This window comes from Pecten maximus, chromosome 7 (genome assembly GCF_902652985.1).
Source record: "Pecten maximus chromosome 7, xPecMax1.1, whole genome shotgun sequence".
Classification (NCBI taxonomy): Eukaryota; Metazoa; Mollusca; class Bivalvia; order Pectinida; family Pectinidae; genus Pecten; species Pecten maximus.
The window spans coordinates 4,584,508-4,609,772 of record NC_047021.1 but is presented as its reverse complement, the minus strand read 5'-3'; the positions used below and the strand labels follow the sequence as shown (position 1 = coordinate 4,609,772).

The following is a 25,265-nucleotide window of genomic DNA, read 5'->3' as shown; positions in this document are numbered from 1 at the left end:
AAGGTTTCCATACAGTGGGTTCTGAAAGTAACGAGCTGTTTCAATCCGATCTACTGCATGTGGATCAGAACAGAGGAGTTCTCAATGATAAACACAGTAATTAAAATATTAGTATTGAGATACCAAACATTTCTTTTAAAGACAATTCACCTAGGTCACTTTCTATTCCAATAAAGTCATTTAAGATCTTAAAATGTTTAATAGCTGATCAACAAAAATACTACAGTGTCAAAGGTCAAAAGTCGAGGAATCTGGAGTGTACCTGGAGGAAAATCGTGGGGAAGGATGTCAGGACAGCCTCCAATAGTTCTAGTCCAAAAGTCCGGGTCATCTCGGTCATTCCAACCAACCAGAATGGCTGGTCCGCATTTACCAGCTGACACAAGTCCTGATACCAAACAGAAAATATACAAGTAAATCATTTAAGTCTGGTAATGGACACGGCTATAACACACTCAATGTGGTGATGTCAATCTATAAATCTACAATTATAGGATAAATGAACGAATGTAGCTTCAGTGTGCAACACAATAATCTGTTTGTAGATATTTGGTTATGTGTGTTTGTAAAACTCATTAACTTTACAGTTTAAATCTTTTTGGCTATACTGTATATAACTCAATTTGTATTTAAGTGTAAATATCCTGTGTGAATTATAATATAATATTCATAATATTTAAATATGTCAAAAGTATGTTTCACACCCAAAAAAGGTGTTTTTTATCAATGAAAACAACTCTTCTTATTATTGACTTGGAATAATTCGAAGTATAATGGAGTGTACCTGGAATAACAGGTAGGCGTCACCAGCACAGGGCCTCAGAGACTTGGGAGCATTCCTGCTTCCTACCTTCAGCTCCTCCGTGTTCAAAGGGGATCTTTGTTCTGTAAGATATCATTATAATATAAGTGATTTTAAAAATCCTAACCAAAATCTTATTTCCATGCAACGTTCACAACTAGTCATACAGTGGAACTTCTCCGTCTGTATCTTTTTCACCTTGGATTCAAAGAAGGGAGATAACTATACCATCAGTAGTACATGTAAGCATACATGGGCAGATTTCAATGGGGTTAATTGCTATGAGGTGTTAAAAATTTATTAGGACATCCAGAATAGTTTTGTCTTAGGAAATAAATATTTTGAAATTGAGCAGATGGTAACAGATGGGACATTATAGCTTTAGGAAATGGATATTTAGAGACAGGAACAAGTCCCAAGAGATGGGATATATAATAGTTCTGTCTTCAGAAAAAATATTTAGAGATGGGAGCAAGCCCTAAGTGATCTGAGGGATATAATAGTTTTATATCAGGAAATGGATATTTAGAGACAGGAACAAGTCCCAAGAGATGGGATATATAATAGTTCTGTCTTCAGAAAAAATATTTGGAGATGGGAGCAAGCCCTAAGTTATCTGAGGGATATAATAGTTTTATCTTAGGAAATGGATACTTTGGAGGAAATTGAAGGAGGAGGAGAAGAAAAGGAAATAGATTGGTAGTCTATTTACTTTCTTTATGATTGGTAGTATCTACAGAAATAGTTATTGTACAGTAGTTTACCCTGTGACTGGACTCTATCCTCCACAGCGACTCGTTCAAACACATTACTAACAAGCTGTTTAATGATGGCTGCTGCAGTGTTGATAGTCGTGCTATCCTTAGTGAAGTGAAGTCTGAAGCACAGCACCAATGCCTACAAAACAATTGAATTTTCCTCACTGAAGAAATCATAACTAGTTATAAGGTCACCTGACACAAGGTCTTAACTATTCTAACTGCCTTTCATCTGTTGTCATGTTTCATGCATCAATATACAATTAACATTTTAGACTTTTCAGAAAAGTTCGAAACTCTGAACCAATTTCAATGAAATTCTGTGGAAACCTCCCATGGCTAAAGGTCAACCAAACAAGTGAATTATATGGTTCCCAGTCCCTAGGGGACAGAGGGTGGGGCAAAAAGATGGTATGTTATCAATGACTGACTCCGAGGGCCCTGTAGTTGGAGCCAAAAAAGGTTAAATTGACTGAACTTTCAAAAACTTCTTTTTAAGATAAGGTAGAATAAATGCTCTTCATAGATCATAGATAAAAGGGTCCTCAGGGCCTTAGGGAAATTGTGAATATCATGACATAGGGGTATCATGTCTGCCACTAGGGAGAGGTTAAACTTTCAAGTAGTCTATATATGGAAATCACATTTGTGTCTATCATTTGATGAATTTCTATTGGAGTTCATTGTAACATGGTTAGAATTATCAGTATAGGATGGCAGTTAGATAGTAGGCACATGTTGGCCTTGACTGACCCCGAGAGCTAATGGGCAAGAAAAAAGTGTCAAATTTACTGAAATATTCAGAGTTCAGGTGACAGTTAAGGGCCCATGGGCCTCTTGTTTAAACTAGTATACAATTTCACCACAGATCTGTCCAATAAAAAGAGAGAGAAAACAGCCAATGAAGAGTCATCATCTGCATATGTCTTCTGGAAAAAAGTTTGTCCAAACGTCGGAGAAAGTTAAGTATGGACATCTGGAGGCATAAACTTTTCATGTGTTGAATTTTATAGTTGTTAGGCATTTTATTATATGCAGTGACCACCCAAAACATTCTTACTGTACAGATTTGCAGATGAAATACTCAACACTTACACACTACACCAACTAAAAGGATGAAATAATCTAACCCTTGAAGCATATATTACTTACTTTAGCAAGTGACTCGTGCTGTACTACAGAGTTTGTAGTGATAAGAAGTATGGCCGTCTGGAGAAGTTTGAGCTCCTCTGTACCAGCTTCCATCAGCTGCCATAACATCTGTATCACACTGTTAGCTGCGGTCTACAACAAACATCTCCACACTCAATTTACATAGTTTTAATTACATCTGCACACTCAATTTACACAGTTTCAATTACATCTCCATTTTGATTAACATAGTGTGAAGATTGAACTTTTCAGACTAGTATTATCTTCAGTAAAAATCTTACCTCTGAAATTTGTAATTTGCTGGAAGCAACTTGATTAAAAATGAATTTTGACTCAGTTTCAATATTCTGTTAACTGATGGTCAAACACTGGTATACTTTATACAGACTGAATGTCCAGTATAAAAAAGTACGTGAGATATCCTTACCATAGACAAGGCCTCATGTGAGATCAGTCTCTGTACCGTCATCAGACATAACTGAATTATTTTGGAGTTTTTTGTTTCACATCCAAGAACAAAAGGGTGTACAATTTCTGCACTGGCTGGCACCAAACCTGTCATAAAAGTGCAAACAATTCTTTATCATTAAACCTGTCCTGAAAGTGTAAACAATGCTTTATCATTAAACCTGTCATAAAAGTGTAAACAATGATTTATCACCAAATCTGTCATAAAGGTGTAAACAATGCTTTATCATTAAACCTGTCATAAAAGTGTAAACAATGATTTATCACCAAATCTGTCATAAAAGTGTAAACAATGATTTATCACCAAATCTGTCATAAAGGTGTAAACAATGATTTATCACCAAATCTGTCATAAAAGTGTAAACAATGATTTATCACCAAATCTGTCATAAAAGTGTAAACAATGCTTTATCATTATCTGTTACCTGACATACATGTAGTACACAATAAGTACAGAAGACTAGACAGCATCTGTAGAGAGTTCTTCTTATATTGTAATGCATTAATTTTCAGATGTGATAACTCCTATGTCCTGTTATATTATGACTTGATCTGTATGAATAGCATCAAATTACACCTGGTACAGGATACAAAATTGTATATTTTACTAGGAAGACTATATTTGTTAGTCTTTCAAGAAAATGTGCAAAGTGAAAGGAGATTTCTGTGATGTTTTGTGAATAGTAATTCATTGGTCTAGAAGACATGTATTTAAAAAGTATATTTCTGGATAAAAAAACATTCTGAAGCAAAATCTTTTTATACTTTTCTGTACCTTTTCCATACTTTTTCTGTAACTTTTCTATACCTTTTTTGTACCTTTTCAGTACCTTTTTTATACCTTTTTAGTAACTTTTTTGTACCTTTTTCATACCTTTTTTGTAACTTTTTAGTACCTAGAAAAAGTTATAACTTTATTGTACCTTTTTCATACCTTTTCTGTATCTTTATAGTACCTAGAAAAAGTTATAACTTTTTTGTAACTTTTTAGTACCTAGAAAAAGTTATAACTTTATTGTACCTTTTTCATACCTTTTCTGTATCTTTATAGTACCTAGAAAAAGTTATAACTTTTTTTTAACTTTTTAGTACCTAGAAAAAGTTATAACTTTTTTGTACCTTTTTCATACCTTTTCTGTACCTTTTTAGTACCTTTTTTGTAACTTTTTAGTACCTAGAAAAAGTTATAACTTTTTTTTAACTTTTTAGTACCTAGAAAAAGTTATAACTTTTTTGTACCTTTTTCATACCTTTTCTGTACCTTTGTAGTACCTAGAAAAAGTTATAACTTTTTAGTACCTAAAATATACCTATTTTTGTGTGAAATGTAACTTTTTTATACCTTTTTTGTACCTTTTTTGTAACTTTTCAGTACCTAATAAAAGTTATAACTTTTTTTAGGTACAGAAAAGTTATCAAAAGTTATAACTTTTTAGTACTAGATTGGAACCGCTGTTTAAACATGGTTCCAATCTAGCATCAAAAGTTATAACTTTTTTGTACCTAAAAAAGTATAACTTTTTTGTACCTTTTTTCGGTATGGGTAGGTAACCAATTTTGGTCTATCTACCCTGTATATCTCACAACTAATAGTATATTGTTACTTAGATGACATTTCCCGAGTCTACAAAAAAACACCAACCAGTACTGGTTAAGCATAGTAGTCGATATTAACCAATTCTCCAAACAACACTTTAGATGTTGATGAGGCATACTAGTTACCAACCTGAAATAATGTCTTCATTCTTGGAACTAATTGTTCTCAATCTTAGCTGGACCTGTTCTGAAGCCTACAACATAGAAAAATGAGGAACCATGATAAGCTGGAATAAAAAGATAGATGAAATTTCTTAATCAGTAAAATGATAATATAATGACATAGAAGTGCAGATTTTAACAAAATTGTGTAAGACAAATTGTACCAAAGATACAGAGACTTTTGACGGGATATTCTCTTCTTGGCATGCATGAGATCAACTATATGTGTGATTGCATTGTGCGGAAATTTTGCACGACAGGTCTTTGAAATAAAGTTGATGTGTAATAGCTAGTGTGGCTGATAGTGATTAGGAACACAGGTTATCAACAATCTCCTATGTTAGGAATGATAAGAAGATTGTACAGTATAATACTTTCTGTGTGGTAATATCCTACATGATGATTTATCTCTCTCAGCAATGGCTTGTAAACATACAGGACTCCATGACCTCACTCAATCATTATCAATGAATTAAGGCATAAAATATCGGATGTTACATATAGAGAAGACAAACATCCTTTTGAGTAAAAATTCAAAGATGGGGTTATAATCAGCATCGGAACACAAGACAAAATTGTCTAAATACATACAATGTTGTGTTTTGATAACAATAAACTTGCTCATTCTGCAAACAACCCCAATTGACCAGGCCTTGATTACTCCATTAATGGAAATATGTTTTCTCTAACTGTACGATGTCAATAATAGATAATAGAAGCTTAAAATTGCCTTTTAATTTCTGATGACACAATTCATATTTCACAACATTGATAGTCCATTTGTACTAAACCATAAACATGTAGGGTACAATATCACGCTCCGCACATTTATGTGGATGGTGTGTGCACAATGTTTTCAAAATGCACTTAAAACATGTGCACACTGTGGTGCTAGTGCACTATCGTCACACAATTATAAGAAGCAGTCTCTGCTGAATGACAGACATCTCCTTTAACACTACTTCCTCTTCTTTTCTTGAGATTTACACAGACTCTCAACTTGTATTCCTGCCATGTACCACAACACTGTCAACAAATCAAACCGGGTCTATGGTGTGATGACCCACAGCTCTGTCAAAGAAGCATGCTTTGTGAGCTTTGTGACAGAGACGGTATTTAAAACCCTGTACAATCGAGTCGGTGAAAACTTCACCATTTTGTGTACATCACATAAGTATACAAATGTACCTGTATCTCCATAATCTCGTATATGTAACGTGCACCAGGGGTACCACGGAACGGTCACCCGTCCAAGAGCTGACCACACTCGACGTTACTTAACTTCGGTACACAGACACTATACTTAACCGCACAGTCACAAAAGTATATTCCCACTGCCATTTCATTCTAGGTAATAGATTTTGTGCGCGCTATATATTTACCTCTTTGACGTTAGGGTGTTTCCTCCGGCTCTCCGATGATAGTGTCCTCAAGTCGGTCTGCAGACTGTCAAGTAATTTCTTGGCCATTGTCGGGTTGGGGTGGCCTGACATCATACTGGACTTGTATAATTAAGATGATTGTATCGGGTTAAATATATCGCATCACTGTCAACAAACCAGATGGAAACAGCATCGGTGTAATTACGAGAAAAAAATGGGGGTGTGGATTCCTAAGTTTACCGTGTCAGCAAATATGATTCAATCAGTTTGTGTCCCGTACGCTTAGCATATAGAAAATGTTGCTTAGAAAATAAGTCCCTCTGTACTGAAGTGAGTCATTTACGTGTAAAACATTGTCAAATGTTATTACCGCAATCACGATCGAGTTGTCAAACAAGGGAGTTAACTCTCAAGACATCAACTTCCGGTACATGGGTGCATTCGACAGGAAAGTTGGTGATAGGAGGCGAACGCTTCATCTAAAAATTTTATTTATTAAATTATCTATCAATTAAACTCATTGAAGTAATAATAAAGGAGACGAACATTACAGTAAAATATTCATTTGTAAAAATACTATGCACGTAATTCTGATGTGGGATTCCGTGATCGCGTTATTCTTGCAAATAAAAAAATGAATTGCTAAAACTTTAACGCCTCATTTTACCGCATTGTTTTTTGAAGTATAGACTCTAGATGACATTTAAATTTTGACATGATTTAAAACATTTAAGAGATGTGGCTTCTATAAATGAGTTGGAAAAGGAGTTTCAAAAATCCACGTACCACTATGTCTATTTTACTGTATGTTAAGTGAACGTGTATAGTCTAGTCCTGCTTCGGAATTCCCCAGTTGTTGATTGTGCGAAGGTTGGTGCTGTGTGATAACCGTTCGGTTTCACCAGTTTGGTTGTATGTTTGTTCTAGTACGGATTTTGTTGCTGGCGTAATTCCACAAGAGCTTGCTAGCTTTGATGTCTTCTGCCATTTTTTTCTCATAGATGTAAGGTGATATTCTGATTTTTTTTTCGGGTTAGAACGCCGGTCCCGTTTTTTCTGGTGATGATCCGAGGTCTGTCGCTCGACGCTACCTGCCCCTTGTCGTTTGCTTGTGTTTCTCGGGAAGCTGAAGAGTGGGCCGATCTATACTGTCGCGCGGGTGTGCCCTTGACCTGATTTCTCTTTATGGCATGCGACAGGTCTCCCGTATTGTCCCCATGGAGGTAGTTACCAACTACTACAAGGATATCCCAACCCAACACGACCCCGGCTGTTCACGGGACGATAATTCAACAAACAAACTTCAAACATGTGAGGCATTTCCTTTCTTTGTGACCGACTGACTCCTGCATGGTAGAGATTAGGTTTCCAATGTGTATGGGGCGCCGTTTTACTATTTATTCCCATTTGGTGATATCACCTATTCGAATAGGTGATATCACTTATTCAATCAGTGATATCACCCATTCGAATAGGTGATATCACCAATTCATTTTTCAAATAAGCGATATCACCTATTCGAATAGGTGATATCACTTAATGAAACGAATAGGTGATATCACTCATTCGAATAGGTGATATCACCAATTGGAATAGGTGATATAACTTAAAAATATTCAATCAGTGATATCACCCATTCGAATAGGTGATATCACCAATTCATTTTTCAAATAAGTGATATCACCCATTCTAATAGGTGATATCACTTAATGAAACGAATAGGTGATATCACTCATTCAAATACAAATGTAGGTGATATCTATGGGGCGCCGTTTTACTATTTATTCCCATTTGGTGATATCACCTATTCGAATAGGTGATATCGCCTATTCGAATGAGTGATATCACCTATTCGAATAAGTGATATCACCTATTCGTTTCACTAAGTGATATCACTCATTCGAATAGGTGATATCACTTAATGAAACGAATAGGTGATATCACCAATTCGAATAGGTGATATCACTTATTTGAAAAATGAATTGGTGATATCACCTATTAGAATAGGTGATATCACTGATTGAATAGGTGATATCACCAAATGGGAATAAATAGTAAAACGGCGCCCCATAATGATATCACTCATTCGAATAGGTGATATCACCAATTGGAATAGGTGATATCACTTATAAAATTTCATAAGTGATATCACCTATTCGTATAGGCGATATCACCTATTCGAATAGGTGATATCACTTAAGAATTTTATATGTGATATCACCTATTCGAATTGGTGATATAACCTATTCGAATAGGTGATATCACCAAATGGGAATAAATAGTAAAACGGCGCCCCATAGATATCACCTATTTGTAAATAGTAAAACGGCGCCCCATAAATTTGCTCTATTTTGGGAAGTCTTATTCACGAGTATTTTGTGTTCTACAGGTTTGGTGATGGTTTCAACAAGGATTTTACAGGGGAAGAAGTGGATTTGTTGTCGAGAGTATCATGCCTGTTCAGCCAATCTAGTTCATCACGAGCGAGATCGTATCGACCTTTGAAGTAATTCCTTCTCTCAGAGTGGAACTTGTTCGAATGTTGACATTAGAATTTATGTAAAATATGGTCACTTTTCTCTACAACAGACTAGACTTGTCCACAATTACTTCATCGTACCTAAAATTAAGTGAACCTAGTACGGAAAGGCTTTGACCTGATCTGATCCTTGCATGCAGTATATTGATGCAAAAACGTGTCTGTTTCTAAAATTTGTGTGATATTGTAATTACAACCCACGGTCCACGTGTGTGTGAGCGTGCGTGCGTGCGTGCGTCACAGTGCGTGTGTGTATTACAAGGCGTTACATTTAGCACAACCGGTTTAAAACGGGTTGTGCAAAATGTAACGCCTTGGATTGATTGTCTATTTCAGGAAAGTTGAAATCTCATGTAGCTAAGGTATGGCTATTGTTCCTGTACGAGATCTCTGCTAACTTCAGTAGAATAGGGTTTCAGTAGGCGATCATGAACGTGATATGAAGTAAGCGTTATATAAAATGAACGAATGGCATTGAAAACATTTTAGGAATATATTGAATTATGATTAGATGAGAGGAAAGGTACGTAAGTTTCCTTATGTAGAATATTACTATCTTGATGTACGTTTCCTTATGTAAAATATGTCTATGGTAATGTAAGTTTCCTTATGTAAAATATGTCTATTGTAATGTAAGTTTCCTTATGTAAAATATGTCTATGGTAATGTAAGTTTCCTTATGTAAAATATGTCTATTGTAATGTATTTTTCCTTGTGTAAAATATGTCTATGGTAATGTAAGTTTCCTTATGTAAAATATGTCTATTGTAATGTATTTTTCCTTGTGTAAAATATGTCTATGGTAATGTAAGTTTCCTTGTGTAAAATATGTCTATGGTAATGTAAGTTTCCTTATGTAGAATATTACTATCTTGATGTACGTTTCCTTATGTAAAATATGTCTATGGTAATGTAAGTTTCCTTATGTAAAATATGTCTATTGTAATGTATTTTTCCTTGTGTAAAATATGTCTATGGTAATGTAAGTTTCCTTGTGTAAAATATGTCTATTGTAATGTACGTTTCCTTGTGTAAAATATGTCTATGGTAATGTAAGTTTCCTTATGTAAAATATGTCTGGTAATATAAGTTTCCTTGTGTAAAATATGTCTATGGTAATATAAGTTTCCTTATGTAAAATATTTCTATGGTAATATAAGTTTCCTTATGTAGAATATTTCTATCATGATGTAAGTTTTCTTATGTAGAATATTTCTATGGTAATGTAAGTTTTCTTATGTAGAATATTTCTATGGTGATGTAAGTTTCCTTATCATATCTATGGTAATGTAAGTTTCCTTATCATATCTATGGTAATGTAAGTTTCCTTATCATATCTATGGTAATGTAAGTTTCCTTATCATATTAATGTAAGTTTCCTTATCATATCTATGGTAATGTAAGTTTCCTTATGTAGAACATTTCTATCATGATGTAAGTTTCCTTATGTAGAATATATCTATGGTAATGTAAGTTTCCTTATGTAGAATATATCTATGGTAATGTAAGTTTCCTTATGTAGAATATTTCTATCATGATGTAAGTTTCCTTATGTAGAATATTTCTATCATGATGTAAGTTTCCTAATGTAGAATATTTCTATAGTAATGTACAATATATGTAAGTTTCCTTATGTAGAATATTTCTATGGTAATACAAGTTTCCTTATTATTATGTAATACTTTAATTCATACTTTTCTCAACATATAGACCAATATTTAGAACAGTTAATTTTATTTTTTGAACGTTCTCGGTACTTTTTGTTAAATTTGTTTCTGTTTTGTAAATGAATTGCGAACACAATTCTCTATGTACTACTATCTGTAACATGTAACACGTTGTAATAACGCTACTGGTATTGATCACAGAAAACGTTATAAGGGAAACACCTATACATTTAAACACTGCCCTTACCCAAACAGTGGATGACATATAATCAGCCGAACATAAAGCTGATAATCCTATTGTACATGTAGGTAGACTGTATGGCGAACCTATTGGGAAAGAGGTCTTCGTTTTATCTATGGTCTGATTAATGTATAATTAATATGTGACGTGTATCATACTACAATATGAGATATATGTACGTACGCGGTGCGATTGGATTGTTCAGGTTAGTGATAAAATCCGTCTATAAATAGACGCTAACTATTGCACCACCAATCGTAAACTAACCGTATATATACAGCACACAGGCTAGGTAGTCCAGTCGGATTTTTCGAGTTTTAGCTGTCTACCCCGGACATCATGGTGTACAAGATTGACAAACGTCGAGTATACTCTGGCAACACGCTCAGGGCGTCCAACTCCAGGTAAGTTCAATTCATCGTTAAAACCATTACCCAAATAGATATAATTAATTTTTACGGAAAAAACAGTTTTTGAAGTACTTTCTATCTATACTATAGCAGGGACGTATAATAATCTCTATATGTCCCTGACTATAGTCTGGACTTTAGATGCTGTCCGACATTCAGGCAGAGACATATATCTGTATATATGTCTCTGATTCAGGTAGTCGTCAATAAAATAACACGGTATCTTATACATACCGTATAACAAGTTATTGAACACATACCGGGTAGGTATTAGGTATAAATGTGCAGGCGCATTGTAACAAAACTAGTAAAGGGGATAAAAACGAAATGAAAATGTCATATAATAGTTGGTCAGTGAGAGTTGATGACGTCAACGTTTTTATTTTGTCTATGATTGTTGATGCACTAAGATGATTCATATTTTGTCCACGATATCTTGATATCTTGCCGATGATATTTTACGCTATGATATAGGTCCGTGTGCGTTGACGCTGTGATATTTTGCCGTTGTATATGATATTTTGTCCGTGTGTGTTCGTTGACCCCTATATAATTTTGTCCGTGTGTGTTGGCCCTATTTTTTGGATATTTTGTCGATGTATTATAATTGACCCTATGCTATTTTGTACTTGTGTTTTGACTCTACAATTTTGTCCATGTGTTGACCCTATGATATTTTGTCCATGTGTGTTGACCCTATATGATATTTTGTCCATGTTTGTTGACCCTATATGATATTTTGTGTTGACCCTATGATAGTCTGTCCATGTATGATCCTTTGATATTTGTCCGAGTGTTTTGACCCTATGATATTCTGTCCGCGTGTGTTGACCCTATGATATTTTGTCAGAGTGTTTTGACCCTATGATATATCTTGTCCGTGTTTGTTGTTCCTATGGTATTTTGTCAGTGTGTGTTTACCCTATTATATTTTGTAAGTGTGTGTTGACCTTATATTTTGTACGTGTGTTGGGTCTGTAATTTACCCTTATATTTTGTCCGTGTGTGTTGGCCCTATGCTATTTTATGTGTTGACCCTATTAGAATTTGTCCGAGTGTTTTGACCCTATGATATTTTGTCCGTGTTTGTTGTTCCTATGGTATTTTGTCCATGTGTGTTGACCCTATGATATTCTGTCCGTGTGTGTTTACCCTATGATATTTTGTCCGTGTGTGTTCACACAATGGTATCTTGTCTATATGTGATGACGCTCCGCTATTTTGTCCGCGAGTGTTGAAGCTAAGATATTTTGCCCTCAAGTGTTTGTAGTAACATTATTGGAAATATTTGTCAATTCTGAAATTGAGTAATCATACCGTTTTTATGTATTATAGGTACAATCGCCAATACCGACGGCAGTCATGCTTGGTACGACAATCACAGAACGTTGCCAATGTAGCCGGTATCTTCCAGGAGCTAGGTTTGGACAGGGATGGCGTCGTATATTCATTCAATAAAAAAGGGAGGTGGCTGGTACCACAAATCCTTAAACATGAAATACTCATTGACAGCAAAGACCTGGGCAATATAAAAGTGGATCTGGTCGAGTCCCATAAATTAAAGAAGCAAGGGAAGTGTACCGGATTCCTTTCTAACAGGGGATTTGTACAAAGAGTAGTACCAAAGAAAACATACTTCAATGTCGCAAGTCTACAAGGTCCTAAAACAGCAGAAGTTACTACAAGCACCACACCCCAAGTGACGGTGAATGTTTTGTATCCTTGCCCGGTGACGAGTTCCATTGCCCACAATCCCAAGTACATCCGGTATGAAGACTTGGCCACCGAAGAGTTGGAACAAGATGATGTTGACAGACCTCAACAAAGCAGTCCAATCAAAAGTAAAGCTAGGAAACAAAGGAGGAAAATTGGAACAAAACAATGGGTCGACAACTATTTGGACGACGAAGAGTACCAAGAGGATGACGATTATGCCATCGAATCAGATTACAACGAAGTAAAAAATGATCTGTCCATTTCTGTATCCGTTGAAGATATTTTGAGTCATTCCAAAAAGATGCAAGATATTTTATCAGGCGGGGCGAAGAAACAGAGCCACCAAGCGACAAGAAGGGAAACAAAAGGCAGACTCGTATACATAAATAACCAAGAGGAGTCGGAGGAACAGAAGGACGAGACGAAGATGACAAACGAGTCCGAAGCAATTTGTCCGATGGAATGTGTCCGTGTTAACATCCCTGCGCATGAAGTTGCTGTAGAAACACTTAAGCAAACCTTTGGTGAGAACTACAGTGAATGCCGCTGCTCTCCAAGAAAATTCGTCATAGACATCACAAAAACTGTTCAGAGTACTTTACTAAAATCCAAAGCTTTCCGTGATGTCAATATTGTAAGTACTGACCTCTCATCAGCATTAGTTTTTGTGTACGATATGTTCGGCAGCTTGGACAACACTGATGCAGACATGTTTAAACTCTTCCTCAACATGAAGACAAAGACAATGACCACAAGAATCAACACCTTTCCTGAAGGTAGAGTGTATGGCGTGGAAGATATCGTCAATAGAGCTGTATCGTACATAGAAACTATTCCCTATGATGAATTCCTACACAGACATGCTATACTTCCGTATACCAGACCGGCTCGCACAGAATTCGAGCTTCTAGCAGAAAGCAGAGGAAGAAGAGTCATGTCCGTTAACGCTATCCAACATTGTACCACGGTCAAAGACCTATTTCAAAGAAAAGACGAAGTAGACGAGGCAGAGTCACTGATAACGTTAGAATTCGAGTCGCTACCTCCGGACACGTGTGCCATCTGCTGTGAAACTATTGAGGAGAGCTCAGCCACCGCTTTACAAACTTGTGGGCACTGGTTCTGCGACAGATGCTGGGCTGATCATCTTGTCTCGGTAGCGAACAGTGGATCGGGACGAATCACATGCCCAGAATATAAATGCCAGTCCTCAGTTGATTATGACATTTTGCTCACAACCTCAAACATACAAATTGTTCAAAAGGTTTTTCAAAGAAAATTAGCTTTGGACGTCGATATCGAAGCAGACTCGAAATGGTGTCCGAACAAACACTGTGATCGTGTGATAAGATGTGAGAGGAACTCTCGGGGGAAACGCGCAAGTGTCACGTGCTCATGTGGAACAAACCTTTGTTTTGACTGTTTGAATCAGGCACACTGGCCGCTGGCTTGTGATCACTTCGCATCTTATTCACGTACACTACGGAAGAATGGAGACGACATTGAGCCGACTGAAAACTATATCCGTTTTGCACAGGGAAAGGAGTGCCCAAAATGCAAGCAATTCGCGGAAAAGAATGGTGGCTGCTTCTACATGACCTGTGTATGTGGATGTAAGTTTTGCTGGGGCTGTGGCAAGGACTTTGCAAAAAATCACAAATACACAAAAAAATGCATGCCAAAGAGAAACCAGAATGGAGATTTATACAAAACCGAAAAGAGAGAGCTGCGTGTTATTGAAAACATAACTGACAAAACTAAAGCGTATCAAATGGCCCAGGAGTATCGAGATCTTCGTTATTCGGACAATGCCAGGGTTATGTTGTCTGCTGTACATAAGATGTCAACGTCACTGAAAATGCTCCATCGACGTCATGGCAACCGCGTGGGCGGGGAATTAGTTGACTTTACAAGTCAAAAACTGGCAGATGACGTAACAGTTGCAGACAAGATCAAACCGTTTCTAAACAGCATGATAGGCGTCTACATGGAGATAAGTCACCTATGTGAGCTGACAACAGTCTTCCTTGACACGCCGGAAAATCATTTGAGTAAAGTGGCGAAACAAGCCATGATGGCAACGAGGGACCGACTGGGAGTGATCGGTGGCGAAATATTACACGTGTTCAGGTCCTCTGATAAGCTTAACAGGAAAGACAATATTTCAAATCTTTGGAAGCTTCGATTTCAAAGCAAAAAGGCAACAGATAGTCTTGTCAAGCTTGTCAAATGCTGATGTTTTTCTATACGATATTGTACCTGTATATGGACCCGCTAGAACACTATATGGGAGTTTTGCACAATGTTGCATGTGAACCTGCTAAAACACTTTATTGGATATGCCCGTACCTCCCTATTTGTGAGAGTGTTACACGGATGTTAATTGTACGCGCCCCTCCCCACCTCCCTATTTGTGAGAGTGTTACAAGGATGTTAATTGTATATCCCCTCCCCACCTCCCTATTTGTGAGTGTTACACGGATGTTAATTTATATCCCCTCCCGCCTCCCTAATTGTGAGAGTGTTACACGGATGTTAATTTTATGTGCCACTTCCCGCCTCACTAATTGTGATAGTACTAGTGTTACACGGATGTTAATTGTACGTGTCCCTCCCCGCCTCCCTAATTGTGAGAGTGTTACACGTATGTTAATTTTATGTGCCACTCCCCGCCTCCCTAATTGTGAGAGTGTTACACGGATGTTAATTGTATATCCCCCCCACCTCACTAATTGTGAGAGTGTTACACGGATGTTAATTGTATATCCTCTCCCCACCTCCCTAATTGTGAGAGTGTATAACGGATGTTAATTGTATATACCCCCCCCCCCCCCCCGGCACCACCTCCCTATTTGTGATAGTGTTACACGGATGTTAATTGTATATCCCCCCAACCCCCCACCACCTCCCTATTTGTGAGAGTGTTACACGGATGTTAATTGTATATCCCCTCCCCACCTCCCGATTTGTGAGAGTGTTACACGGATATTAATTGTATATCCCCTCCCCACCTCCCTAATTGTGAGTGTTGCACGGATGTTAATTGTATATCCCCTCCCCACCTCCCTATTTGTGATAGTGTTAAACGGATGTTAATTGTACATCCCCCCCCCCCCCCCCCCCCCCACCACCACCACCTCCCTATTTGTGATAGTGTAACACGGATGTTAATTGTATATCCCCTCCCGCCTCCCTAATTGTGAGAGTGTTACACGGATGTTAATTTTATGTGCCACTTCCCGCCTCACTAATTGTGATAGTACTAGTGTTACACGGATGTTAATTGTACGTGTCCCTCCCCGCCTCCCTAATTATGAGAGTGTTACACGTATGTTAATTTTATGTGCCACTCCCCGCCTCCCTAATTGTGAGAGTGTTACACGGATGTTAATTGTATATCCCCTCCCCACCTCCCTATTTGTGATAGTGTTACACGGATGTTAATTGTACATCCCCCCCCCCCCCCCCCCCCCACCACCTCCCTATTTGTGATAGTGTAGCACGGATGTTAATTGTATATCCCATCCCCACCTCCCTATTTGCGAGAGCGTTACTATTACACGATGTTGTAAGAGAGTTTTATGATGCTATTTGTACGCCCCACCCCTCCGTTACACTAAATGCCGTCATTTTTTTTCGAATATTTTTTTCACATAATGGAAATTTGTGGTACTGCCAGAGTAAGACAAACGATTATTCAGTTTAAATTGCCACGATGTATAGAGTTACGTTGTATAAAATGTGAATATCCAAATATTGAAATATATTGATTAAAAGATTACAATGAAATTGATGATTTTGTGTTGTCTTTTTCCAAGAACTATAGTTTTGGTATACACTACCAAAACTTTCTGTATTCTTTCTGTATTCTCCGATCCCTACCCACAGGTAGTTAAGTGTATCTTTCTGTATTCTCTGACCCCTACCTACAGGTAATTAAGTGTATCTTTCTGTATTCCCCGATCCCTACCTACAGGTAGTTAAGTGTATCTTTCTGTATTCTCTGATCCCTTCTTACAGGTAGTAAAGTGTATCTTTCTGTATTCTCCAATCCCTTCCTACAGGAAGTTAAGTGTATCTTTCTGTATTCTCTGATCCCTTCTTACAGGTAGTTAAGTGTATCTTTCTGTATTCTCTCATTCCTTCCTACAGGTTGTAAAGTTTATCTTTCTGTATTTTCCGATCCCTACCAACAGGTAGTTAGGTGTATCCTTCTGTATTCTCTGATTCCTTCCTACAGGTTGTTAAGTGTATCTTTCTGTATTCTCCGATCACTACCTACAGGTAATTAAGTGTATATTTCTGTATTCTCCTATCCCTACCTACAGGTAGTTAAGTGTATCTTTCCGTACCTCCGATCCCTACCTACACGTAGTTAAGTGTATCTTTCTGTATTCTCTTATCTCTACCTACGGGTAGTTAAGTGTATCTTTCTGTATTCTCCGATCCCTACCTACAGGTAGTTAAGTGTATCTTTCTGTATTCTCTTATTCTCTACCTACAGGTAGTTAAGTGTATCTTTCTATATTCTCTGATCCCTACCTACAATTAATTAAGTGTATCTTTCCGTACCTACCGATCCCTACCTACAGGTAGTTAAGTGTATCTTTCTGTATTCTCTGATCCCTTCCTACAGGAAGTTAAGTGTATCTTTCTGTATTCTCTGATCCCTTCTTACAGGTAGTTAAGTGTATCTTTCTGTATTCTCTGATTCCTTCCTACAGGTTGTAAAGTTTATCTTTCTGTATTTTCCGATCCCTACCTACAGTTAATTAAGTGTATCTTTCTGTACCTGCGATCCCTACCTATAGGTAGTTAAGTGTATCTTTCTGTATTCTCTGACCCCTACCTACAGGTAGTTAAGTGTATCTTTCTGTATTCTCCGATCCCTACCTACAGGTAGTTATGTGTATCTTTCCATATTCTCCGATCCCTACCTACAGGTAATTAAGTGTATCTTTCCGTACCTCCGATCCATACCTTCAGGTAGTTAAGTGTATCTTTCCGTACCTCCGATCCATACCTACAGGTAATTAAGTGTATATTTCTGTATTCTCTGATCCCTACCTACAGGTAATTAAGTGTATCTTTCTGTATTCTCTGATCTCTACCTACAGGTAGTTAAGTGTATCTTTCTGTATTCTCCGATCCCTACCTACAGTTAATTAAGTGTATCTTTCTGTATTCTCCTATCCCTACCTACAGGTAGTTAAGTGTATCTTTCTGTACCTCCGATCCCTACGTATAGGTAGTTAAGTGTATCTTTCTGTATTCTCTGATCCCCACGTACAGTTAGTAAGTGTATCTTTCTGTATTCTCCGATCCCTACGTACAGGTTGTTAAGTGTATCTTTCTGTATTCTCTGATCCCTACCTACAGGTAATTAAGTGTATCTTTCCGTACCTCCGATCCCTGCCTACAGGTAATTAAGTGTATCTTTCCGTACCTCCGATCCCTACGTACAGGTAGTTAAGTGTATCTTTCTGTATTCTCTTATTTCTACATACAGGTAGTTAAGTGTATCTTTCTGTACCTCCGATCCCTACCCACACGTAATTAAGTGTATCTTTCTGTATTCTCTGATTCCTACGTACAGGTAGTTAAGTGTATCTTTCTGTATTCTCTGATCCCCACGTACAGGTAGTAAAGTGTATCTTTCTGTATTCTCCGATCCCTATGTACAGGTTGTTAAGTGTATCTTTCTGTATTCTCTGATCCCTACCTACAGGTAATTAAGTCTATATTTCCGTACCTCCGATCCCTACGTACAGGTAGTTAAGTGTATCTTTCTGTACCTCCGATCCCTACCTACAGTTAATTAAGTGTATCTTTCTGTATTCTCCTATCCCTACTTACAGGTAGTTAAGTGTATCTTTCTGTATTCTCTTATCCCTACCTACATGTAGTTAAGTGTATCTTTCTGTATTCTCTTATCCCTACATACAGGTAATTAAGTGTATCTTTCTGTATTCTCTGATCCCTACCCACACGTAATTAAGTGTATCTTTCTGTATTCTCCGATCCCTACCTACAGGTAGTTAAGTGTATCTTTCTGTATTCTCTTATCCCTACCCACACGTAATTAAGTGTATCTTTCTGTATTTTCCGATCCTTACCTACAGGTAGTTAAGTGTATCTTTCTGTATTCTCCGATCCCTACCTACAGGTTGTTAAGTGTATCTTTCTGTATTCTCCGATCCCTACCTACAGGTAATTAAGTGTATCTTTCTGTATTATCTTATCTCTACCTACAGGTAGTTAAGTGTATCTTTCTGTATTCTCTTATCTCTGCCTACAGGTAATTAAGTGTATCTTTCTGTATTCTCCGATCCCTACATACGGGTAGTTAAGTGTGTCTTTCTGTATTCTCTTATCTCTGCCTACAGGTACTTAAGTGTATCATTACACCCCCCGCAGAGAAGTTAGGGGGGTATACTAGAATTAGGTCGTCCGTCCGTCTGTCTAGATATTTTGTCCGGGTAACTCATCCTAAACCGAATGGCCGATTTCAATGAAACTTCACACACATATTAATGATCATGTGTAGATGTGCATGCCACTTTCTTTTTCTCGAAATTATGGTTGTCATGACAACTGGTCACTATAAACAGGTTTTCTGATAAGAACCATAACTTTAAGTTTGTCCGGACAACTGCTCCTAAACCGAAGGGCCGATTTCAATGAAACTTCACACAAATATTAATGATCATGTGTAGATGTGCATGCCACTTTCTTTTTCTCAAAATTATGGTTGTTATGGCAACTGGTCACTATTAACAGGTTTTTTGATAAGAACCATAACTTTAAGTTTGTCCGGACAACTCGTAAAACCGAAGGGCCGATTTCAGTGAAACTTCACACAAATATTAATGACCATGTGTAGATGTGCACGCCACTTTCTTTTTCTCAAAATTATGGTTGCTATGAAAACTGGTCACTATAAACAGGTTTTCTGATAAGAACCATAAACCAATCCCTACCTACACGTAGTTAAGTGTATCTTTCTGTATTCTCCGATCTCTACCTACAGGTAGTTAAGTGTATCTTACTGTATTTTCTGATCCCTACCTACAGTTAATTAAGTGTATCTTTCTGTATTCTCCTATCCATATTCTCCGATCCCTACCTACAGGTAGTTAAGTGTATCTTTCTGTATTCTCTGATCCCTACCTACAGTTAATTAATTGTATCTTTCTGTATTCTCCGATCCCTACGTACAGTTAATTAATTGTATCTTTCTGTATTCTCCAATCCCTACCTACATGTAGTTAAGTGTATCTTTCTGTATTCTCCAATCCCTACCTACACGTAGTTAAGTGTATCTTCTGTATTCTCTGATACCTTCTTACAGTAGTAAAGTGTATCTTTCTGTATCTCCCTATCCCTACCTACAGGAAGTTAAGTGTATCTTTCTGTATTCTCTGATCCCTTCTTACAGGTAGTAAAGTGTATCTTTCTGTATTCTCCTATCCCTACCTACAGGAAGTTAAGTGTATCTTTCTGTATTCTCTGATTCCTTCCTACAGGTTGTAAAGTTTATCTTTCTGTATTCTCTTATCCCTACCTACAGGAAGTTAAGTGTATCTTTCTGTATTCTCTGACCCCTACCTACAGGTAGTTATGTGTATCTTTCCATATTCTCCGATCCCTACCTACAGGTAATTAAGTGTATCTTTCCGTACCTCCGATCCATACCTTCAGGTAGTTAAGTGTATCTTTCCGTACCTCCGATCCATACCTTCAGGTAGTTAAGTGTATCTTTCCGTACCTCCGATCCATACCTACAGGTAATTAAGTGTATCTTTCTGTATTCTCTGATCCCTACCTACAGGTAATTAAGTGTATCTTTCTGTATTCTCTGATCTCTACCTACAGGTAGTTAAGTGTATCTTTATGTATTCTCCGATCCCTACCTACAGTTAATTAAGTGTATCTTTCTGTATTCTCCTATCCCTACCTACAGGTAGTTAAGTGTATCTTTCTGTACCTCCGATCCCTACCCACACGTAATTAAGTGTATCTTTCTGTATTCTCTGATTCCTACGTACAGGTAGTTAAGTGTATCTTTCTGTATTCTCTGATCCCCACGTACAGGTAGTAAAGTGTATCTTTCTGTATTCTCCGATCCCTACGTACAGGTTGTTAAGTGTATCTTTCTGTATTCTCTGATCCCTACCTACAGGTAATTAAGTCTATATTTCCGTACCTCCGATCCCTACGTACAGGTAGTTAAGTGTATCTTTCTGTACCTCCGATCCCTACCTACAGTTAATTAAGTGTATCTTTCTGTATTCTCCTATCCCTACTTACAGGTAGTTAAGTGTATCTTTCTGTATTCTCTTATCCCTACCTACATGTAGTTAAGTGTATCTTTCTGTATTCTCTTATCCCTACATACAGGTAATTAAGTGTATCTTTCTGTATTCTCTGATCCCTACCCACACGTAATTAAGTGTATCTTTCTGTATTCTCCGATCCCTACCTACAGGTAGTTAAGTGTATCTTTCTGTATTCTCTTATCCCTACCCACACGTAATTAAGTGTATCTTTCTGTATTTTCCGATCCTTACCTACAGGTAGTTAAGTGTATCTTTCTGTATTCTCCGATCCCTACCTACAGGTTGTTAAGTGTATCTTTCTGTATTCTCCTATCCCTACCTACAGGTAATTAAGTGTATCTTTCTGTATTATCTTATCTCTACCTACAGGTAGTTAAGTGTATCTTTCTGTATTCTCTTATCTCTGCCTACAGGTAATTAAGTGTATCTTTCTGTATTCTCCGATCCCTACATACGGGTAGTTAAGTGTGTCTTTCTGTATTCTCTTATCTCTGCCTACAGGTACTTAAGTGTATCATTACACCCCCGCAGAGAAGTTAGGGGGGTATACTAGAATTAGGTCGTCCGTCCGTCTGTCTAGATATTTTGTCCGGGTAACTCATCCTAAACCGAATGGCCGATTTCAATGAAACTTCACACACATATTAATGATCATGTGTAGATGTGCATGCCACTTTCTTTTTCTCGAAATTATGGTTGTCATGACAACTGGTCACTATAAACAGGTTTTCTGATAAGAACCATAACTTTAAGTTTGTCCGGACAACTGCTCCTAAACCGAAGGGCCGATTTCAATGAAACTTCACACAAATATTAATGATCATGTGTAGATGTGCATGCCACTTTCTTTTTCTCAAAATTATGGTTGTTATGGCAACTGGTCACTATTAACAGGTTTTTTGATAAGAACCATAACTTTAAGTTTGTCCGGACAACTCGTAAAACCGAAGGGCCGATTTCAGTGAAACTTCACACAATATTAATGACCATGTGTAGATGTGCACGCCACTTTTTTTTTCTCAAAATTATGGTTGCTATGAAAACTGGTCACTATAAACAGGTTTTCTGATAAGAACCATAAACCAATCCCTACCTACACGTAGTTAAGTGTATCTTTCTGTATTCTCCGATCTCTACCTACAGGTAGTTAAGTGTATCTTACTGTATTTTCTGATCCCTACCTACTGTTAATTAAGTGTATCTTTCTGTATTCTCCGATCCCTACCTACAGGTAATTAAGTGTATCTTTCTGTATTCTCCGATCCCTACCTACAGTTAATTAATTGTATCTTTCTGTATTCTCCGATCCCTACGTACAGTTAATTAATTGTATCTTTCTGTATTCTCCAATCCCTACCTACATGTAGTTAAGTGTATCTTTCTGTATTCTCCAATCCCTACCTACACGTAGTTAAGTGTATCTTTCTGTATTCTCTGATACCTTCTTACAGGTAGTAAAGTGTATCTTTCTGTATTCTCCTATCCCTACCTACAGGAAGTTAAGTGTATCTTTCTGTATTCTCTGATCCCTTCTTACAGGTAGTAAAGTGTATCTTTCTGTATTCTCCTATCCCTACCTACAGGAAGTTAAGTGTATCTTTCTGTATTCTCTGATTCCTTCCTACAGGTTGTAAAGTTTATCTTTCTGTATTCTCTTATCCCTACCTACAGGAAGTTAAGTGTATCTTTCTGTATTCTCCGACCCCTACCTACAGGTAGTTAAGTGTATCTTTCTGTATTCTCCGATCCCTACCTACAGGTAGTTATGTGTATCTTTCCATATTCTCCGATCCCTACCTACAGGTAATTAAGTGTATCTTTCCGTACCTCCGATCCATACCTTCAGGTAGTTAAGTGTATCTTTCCGTACCTCCGATCCATACCTTCAGGTAGTTAAGTGTATCTTTCCGTACCTCCGATCCATACCTACAGGTAGTTAAGTGTATCTTTCTGTACCTCCGATCCCTACGTATAGGTAGTTAAGTGTATCTTTCTGTATTCTCTGATCCCCACGTACAGTTAGTAAAGTGTATCTTTCTGTATTCTCCGATCCCTACGTACAGGTTGTTAAGTGTATCTTTCTGTATTCTCTGATCCCTACCTACAGGTAATTAAGTGTATCTTTCCGTACCTCCGATCCCTGCCTACAGGTAGTTAAGTGTATCTTTCTGTATTCTCCGATCCCTACGTACAGGTAGTTAAGTGTATCTTTCTGTATTCTCCTATCCCTACCTACAGGTAATTAAGTGTATCTTTCTGTATTATCTTATCTCTACCTACAGGTAGTTAAGTGTATCTTTCTGTATTCTCTTATCTCTGCCTACAGGTAATTAAGTGTATCTTTCTGTATTCTCCGATCCCTACATACGGGTAGTTAAGTGTGTCTTTCTGTATTCTCTTATCTCTGCCTACAGGTACTTAAGTGTATCATTACACCCCCGCAGAGAAGTTAGGGGGGTATACTAGAATTAGGTCGTCCGTCCGTCTGTCTAGATATTTTGTCCGGGTAACTCATCCTAAACCGAATGGCCGATTTCAATGAAACTTCACACACATATTAATGATCATGTGTAGATGTGCATGCCACTTTCTTTTTCTCGAAATTATGGTTGTCATGACAACTGGTCACTATAAACAGGTTTTCTGATAAGAACCATAACTTTAAGTTTGTCCGGACAACTGCTCCTAAACCGAAGGGCCGATTTCAATGAAACTTCACACAAATATTAATGATCATGTGTAGATGTGCATGCCACTTTCTTTTTCTCAAAATTATGGTTGTTATGGCAACTGGTCACTATTAACAGGTTTTTTGATAAGAACCATAACTTTAAGTTTGTCCGGACAACTCGTAAAACCGAAGGGCCGATTTCAGTGAAACTTCACACAAATATTAATGACCATGTGTAGATGTGCACGCCACTTTTTTTTTCTCAAAATTATGGTTGCTATGAAAACTGGTCACTATAAACAGGTTTTCTGATAAGAACCATAAACCAATCCCTACCTACACGTAGTTAAGTGTATCTTTCTGTATTCTCCGATCTCTACCTACAGGTAGTTAAGTGTATCTTACTGTATTTTCTGATCCCTACCTACTGTTAATTAAGTGTATCTTTCTGTATTCTCCGATCCCTACCTACAGGTAATTAAGTGTATCTTTCTGTATTCTCCGATCCCTACCTACAGTTAATTAATTGTATCTTTCTGTATTCTCCGATCCCTACGTACAGTTAATTAATTGTATCTTTCTGTATTCTCCAATCCCTACCTACATGTAGTTAAGTGTATCTTTCTGTATTCTCCAATCCCTACCTACACGTAGTTAAGTGTATCTTTCTGTATTCTCTGATACCTTCTTACAGGTAGTAAAGTGTATCTTTCTGTATTCTCCTATCCCTACCTACAGGAAGTTAAGTGTATCTTTCTGTATTCTCTGATCCCTTCTTACAGGTAGTAAAGTGTATCTTTCTGTATTCTCCTATCCCTACCTACAGGAAGTTAAGTGTATCTTTCTGTATTCTCTGATTCCTTCCTACAGGTTGTAAAGTTTATCTTTCTGTATTCTCTTATCCCTACCTACAGGAAGTTAAGTGTATCTTTCTGTATTCTCCGACCCCTACCTACAGGTAGTTAAGTGTATCTTTCTGTATTCTCCGATCCCTACCTACAGGTAGTTATGTGTATCTTTCCATATTCTCCGATCCCTACCTACAGGTAATTAAGTGTATCTTTCCGTACCTCCGATCCATACCTTCAGGTAGTTAAGTGTATCTTTCCGTACCTCCGATCCATACCTTCAGGTAGTTAAGTGTATCTTTCCGTACCTCCGATCCATACCTACAGGTAGTTAAGTGTATCTTTCTGTACCTCCGATCCCTACGTATAGGTAGTTAAGTGTATCTTTCTGTATTCTCTGATCCCCACGTACAGTTAGTAAAGTGTATCTTTCTGTATTCTCCGATCCCTACGTACAGGTTGTTAAGTGTATCTTTCTGTATTCTCTGATCCCTACCTACAGGTAAATTAAGTT

General features: G+C 37.4%; 2 protein-coding genes across 2 annotated transcripts in view; one reads left to right on the top strand and one right to left on the bottom strand.

The window, feature by feature from the left end:
• Positions 1-6,726, bottom strand: part of LOC117331398 (protein MON2 homolog) — a 620,780-nt gene extending 614,054 nt beyond the window's left edge. The window contains exons 1-7 of the mRNA XM_033890102.1: positions 6,321-6,726; positions 4,907-4,970; positions 3,140-3,267; positions 2,713-2,844; positions 1,567-1,699; positions 785-885; positions 263-388 (exon numbers count right to left, since the gene is read on the bottom strand). Of these exons, the coding sequence (XP_033745993.1) occupies positions 263-388; positions 785-885; positions 1,567-1,699; positions 2,713-2,844; positions 3,140-3,267; positions 4,907-4,970; positions 6,321-6,434 (798 nt within the window). The 5' untranslated portion in view covers positions 6,435-6,726. The remainder of the gene's footprint in view (positions 1-262; positions 389-784; positions 886-1,566; positions 1,700-2,712; positions 2,845-3,139; positions 3,268-4,906; positions 4,971-6,320) is intronic.
• Positions 6,727-11,057: 4,331 nt separating this feature from the next.
• On the top strand, positions 11,058-15,717 carry LOC117331397. Its single transcript, XM_033890101.1, has 2 exons — positions 11,058-11,171; positions 12,513-15,717. The coding sequence occupies exons 1-2, from the start codon at positions 11,107-11,109 to the stop codon at positions 15,127-15,129; spliced, it is 2,682 nt and encodes an 893-aa protein (XP_033745992.1). The 5' UTR covers positions 11,058-11,106; the 3' UTR covers positions 15,130-15,717.
• The last annotated feature ends 9,548 nt before the right edge of the window (positions 15,718-25,265 follow it).